Source organism: Pomacea canaliculata, linkage group LG14, assembly GCF_003073045.1.
Source record: "Pomacea canaliculata isolate SZHN2017 linkage group LG14, ASM307304v1, whole genome shotgun sequence".
In the NCBI taxonomy this organism is placed as follows: domain Eukaryota; kingdom Metazoa; phylum Mollusca; class Gastropoda; order Architaenioglossa; family Ampullariidae; genus Pomacea; species Pomacea canaliculata.
Genome location: NC_037603.1, coordinates 20,952 through 25,798, shown reverse-complemented (window position 1 = coordinate 25,798; position 4,847 = coordinate 20,952). Strand labels below are relative to the sequence as shown.

The window sequence follows — 4,847 nt, the reverse complement described above, 5'->3', positions numbered from 1 at the left end:
TTTTTGGAGACCTTTTATTAAAACAAAAGGAAACATACAACACAAGAACAACCACCACCACAGCGCAGTTCACCGCTCTAGCAAAGTGACCCCAAGACACAGTACAGCTGCAGTCAAACATACAAGTGTTTGTTGTGTCTACATCAATAAATCTCTTAACTCAATGAACAATATTTTGATGGACCACTCGTGTCTGTATTTAGTCACAGAGTTCTGTCCCCTTTCTTTACCACTGGCAGTAAACAATATCAGACCGAACACTTTAGAGCACTACACTGATATAACACCCTGTTGAGGCCCTTTGACAGCACGTGTAGAACCTCTTATACACACAGTGACAAAAATACACTTGTAGACTGACACATTCACATATACACACCTCTGAAGCAGACAAACTTGTTGACACTTGTTGTTTTTGTATACAGAGACACGGACCTCGTGATGTAAAAATCTGTAATGACGTCATATCTATTACATCATGTGATGACGTGGAAGAGGACAAACACTAAAAGACAATTGGTGTAAGAGACTGACACACGACTACAGCAGGTGACAGGTGTCACCTTCTAGAGGCTTGTCGTCATGTGAGATAGTCACAAGTTGTGACGTACAGCGGGACATGAGCTCAAGTCGGACAGTGGTAAGGTTATACTTTTCTAAATACATAGTTCTATATAAACCGAGATCACTATTCTCCAGAGAGACGACAACTTTTCTCTCCAGACCACGAACACGATGTTCACCCACCACCCACACCACGTCACTGCAAGCCGTGGCCACGTCCTCGATGTCATCATCCTTCATCACTCGCACTGGGATACCCGCTTCTTGCAGTCCTGTGACCACACCCGACTGATCACTAATGTCACGCCAGTACAACACCAGGACGTCTCTCCACTGTAGACAGGGTGGTGTTGTGCCGCCACTGGTAGAGGTCAATGTTGTAGATGTTGTTGTGCTTCTCCCTGTCAACATGGATATAAACAATAGCATCGTGACGTCATCACGTAAACTGAGAGACACACGTCACTAACAGTCTTATTTACAAGACTGTTTCTCACCCGTTCGTTATTTATCACATAGGTAAGTGTTTAACTGTAAACAACGTTACACTACACAATACACACACCTACCTGTAACACCAACACGGAGACTGTGTAGGAAGCTGGCCACCTCACGACCGCACGTCACACAGTCAACTGGAAAGCGTCCTGAGTGACCCTGACCTCGGTGATACAGTCGTGTGACTGGCGTGCCGTCTGTGTGGTCGGGCACACCTCGCTCACTGTACGGCAGTACACAACCTTCTATATTGATCCTCTCGTCCTGCTCGACTTCCCTGACGACGGCCGGAGGGGAGCGGAGGGGTCTGGTTAAATATTCAACTTGCCAGTCGGCGGCTTTGTATCCATGGAAATAACTCGCCGCCCACAGATGGAGACGAGGAACTCGTTTGAGCAGCAACTCACACAAAGTCTGGAAGTTGCTCATTGTGTAGCCAAGACTGTAACATAGGATGTAGCTACACACGTTACACTGTGTACTATTATTAATGTGTAATTCTGTTTGTGTATCATGTGTAATATTGTTACCAATGATGTCATCAAGTAAGTGATGTCACAATAATGACACGTGTTGCAACACAATCTGAGTAACAGACGATGCTTCAAAACAAATCTATGTTGACAACACAACACCTCCATCAGGTGTCACAACTGTTGAGGAAACATCACCTGTTAAGCACCGAATAGTTGTAATCCAGTAAATGCAGACAACATCTACCTGTGTGTCTATCATCACATCACACGCTGTACAACTCACCTCAACTCACTCCCTACTTCATCAGCGATGACGTACAACGACCCTCCGCTCGCCGCCTGTGACAAGTCGTTGACGACCTTCTCCACGTCGTCACCGCCATCAAGGTTATACTGCAGCAGGTGAGGCTGACCGGGTGATACACCTGCTGACTGTTGTGTCTTTACTGTCTGCAGCAACAGGTGATACAACATGGTGCACGCTGCACGACTCCCTATCCACGTACTGACAACGTAGACGTGGTGACCACATCGCAGCCACTCTATGGCCATCAGCAGCAGCACCACAGTTTTACCTGTACCAGGCGGTCCGGCGACAAAGAGTGTGGAGGCCCGCCGTGTAGCAGGGAACTTGCTCCGGGAAAGTGTTATACAGCAGTGTAGCACTCTCCTGTCCACCACACGGCCTCACCCAAGGTCTTGACACTCACACGTGGAGGACTTGTGCATGGCACAGTCACTGTTGTCGCCGGACCACAGAACCTGGTGTAAAAAAATGCATCACACACATTGTTTTGATAAAGTAAATACACAGACAGGAAAAATAACAGTGTACAATAAATAGTCATCTTTGTCTTTCCTAGACAAAGTAGCCTTGTGGCATCTGAGTGTCATAAACCTGCTATTTGTCCAAAATAATTTGTCTATTTTTAAGAAAATTGAAGGGAAAGGGAAAACGTAGTCACAGCGTAGGAATGCACTGAAAGTTTGTAGGTCTGCGTGGATAGAAGTTTTCTGTCATAGTACCTGCACATAGTCCATGTCGTATCGTAAGTAAAACATCGCATTTAAGACGATATATTTGTTGAAAATTATATGTAGCCTTCATAGACTTCCAGAAAGCCTTTGACTCTGTTTCTCGTCTAAATTATATGGCAGTGCTGTGGAAAAGGTATTCGGGGGAAATTGCACCGGCTTTAAAGAGCATTTACACAATCGTAAAGGCACGTGTACGTTCAAGCTAACCTCTCTGATTTTCTCTACTGTCCTAACGCCTAAAACAAGGAGAAAATAACCAGCCCTATTTTATTTTCACTATTCATTAACGAATTGGCACATGATATAATTCAGAGCGGTAAACATGGTATACAACTTCACCAGATCTTATACAAATCTCATTCTGTTGTTTGGCTGATGATATATATTATTTATCAGATACGCTATTGGCCTCCAAAATCAGCTAAAGACACTCTATCCAGAAGTTCTGAAGAATTAAGCCTCACAATAAACCTAAAAAGCTCAAACATCATTGTATTCAGGAACGCTCGCGGTCATTGGCAGGCATGAGAAAAACATGTAATGTAACGCACTGAAAGATGAATTCCTATAAATATCTGTATTCTTTTCGACAGACTGTCCTTTCGCTACTTTCAGTGATCTGTCAATAAAAGCAAAACAAGGCGTCTCAAAATTTTCAAGACTCTTTGGAAAACCTGGGAGTTACAATCCGAACCTTCTGTTGCTATTTGATAAGCCGAATAAGACCATTGCTTTGTACGGATCTGAAAATCTGGGGCCTAAAACTCATCTTCCTGTGGCGAGTACATACCTTTGCACTAGAAAAATTGTTAAATGTTAGCCCCCCAAAACTCCAAACCAACAGTATCTCATGGTCTATGGTGATACTGGTAATTTCCTCTTCTGATCCAAAATTGCGAATACTGGTTACGTGACAAACTGAACTCACAGCGATACCACGGAAAGTCATAAATATGTGTGTTGCAATCACTCGATAATAGAGGAAGGTTTTTGCTGGGTATCAGAAAGTGTGTACGACTCCATACACTCGCGTATCGGTTTTGGATATCATGTTGATGAATCAGGTGTACAGAAATGTGAACTCTTCCTTCGAGTATTTAAAGCACACGTCTTATCGACTGTTACAAACAAGAACTGCTCCATTCAACATGTTCAGCAGACAGTTCTAGGTTTCCGTTATGTTGCATACTTTAAAACCACAGCGCTCTACAGATAAAAAAAACTCTTATCTGCCTATTGTAGGTAAAAAATAAGAATGGATCTGAGAGATTCCCTAATAAGATAACCCGGTATGGAAAACTTTCACAATGACTGAAAACTCATTGCGTACAGATACGTGATCTGACTACAGAGCCAGACCTCAAATGCCCCCATTGTCAGACCAGCGCACGGAGATCGATGAAATACATCTTTCCATTGCCATCTTTAGAGACCTGAGACTTACATTTTGCCCAATCAATATAGAAACCAACCATCATATTTTACCAATTGAATCTTTGTTAATGATGCTATACACACCTTAACTGTCTTGCTAGATACGTACTAATGCTTTAAAAACGTCGTAAAGTTCAAAGTCACGTATTGTTAATTATCTTATCTGTATTTTATCTTCATGTATGCCATGATTTACGATATGTTACCGACATACTTAGCAACACCGAAAGTGGTTAACGCTACCATGATATAACATAACAAGCTGTACTCACTCACAAACTGAAATTTGTTCAAACGCCACGTGGCCTGATTATAGGCAATAAAAAATTTCGTTCGTTCGTTTCGTTATGGATTACGTATAAATTGTTTGCCCAGTTATGTTTTACCTTGTGTTTTAAGTGTATTTAAAGTGAATTTATTTTGTGACGCTAGGTCTTTATGGACTCAAGGTGGACAGCAGTCCCTGACAGGTTTGTTTTGTTGGGTTCATGATTTAATCTCGAGCTTCAAGTCTATAGCGAGAGCTATTCAAAAAACAGTTTTAACTACAGAATGACCGCTTACACGTATAACTAGCCATGTGCGCATCCTCCTACAAGCGAACAACAAATGACTGTAATCAGAACTCTACAGAAAATGTCTTCAGCGAGAAACACGAGTTTCATTTTGAAAGACAACTGCAATCGAATGTCTGGAAATTGTACTATTCTTCGGTTTTGTTTTTTTTTCTTTAGTAGACTTTAAAAAGTTTGATTTCAAGGTTACAAACTAGTGCTACCACGTCCTATGCCTGACTGCTGAGACTTTCTCCATGCTTACAGTGATGGAAAATAAAGT

The 4,847-nt window shown here is 42.2% G+C and overlaps 1 protein-coding gene across 1 annotated transcript; it reads right to left on the bottom strand.

Annotated features, from left to right (window-relative positions):
• Window positions 1-475: 475 nt before the first annotated feature.
• On the bottom strand, window positions 476-2,159 carry LOC112555280. Its single transcript, XM_025223612.1, has 3 exons — window positions 1,822-2,159; window positions 1,134-1,504; window positions 476-965 (listed from the first exon to the last, which is right to left on the bottom strand). The coding sequence occupies exons 1-3, from the start codon at window positions 2,088-2,090 to the stop codon at window positions 541-543; spliced, it is 1,065 nt and encodes a 354-aa protein (XP_025079397.1). The 5' UTR covers window positions 2,091-2,159; the 3' UTR covers window positions 476-540.
• Window positions 2,160-4,847: the final 2,688 nt, after the last annotated feature.

What these genes read in the sequence shown, in the direction of transcription:
- LOC112555280 (XM_025223612.1), bottom strand. Translation starts at nt 2,090, where the DNA reads ATGGCCATAGAGTGGCTGCGATGTGGTCACCACGTCTACGTTGTCAGT. An exon ending in GAAGTAGGGAGTGAGTTGAG is followed by an intron (nt 1,505 to 1,821) that starts GTGAGTTGTACA and finishes CCTATGTTACAG; the next exon opens with TCTTGGCTACACAATGAGCA. An exon ending in TCTCCGTGTTGGTGTTACAG is followed by an intron (nt 966 to 1,133) that starts GTAGGTGTGTGT and finishes CCATGTTGACAG; the next exon opens with GGAGAAGCACAACAACATCT.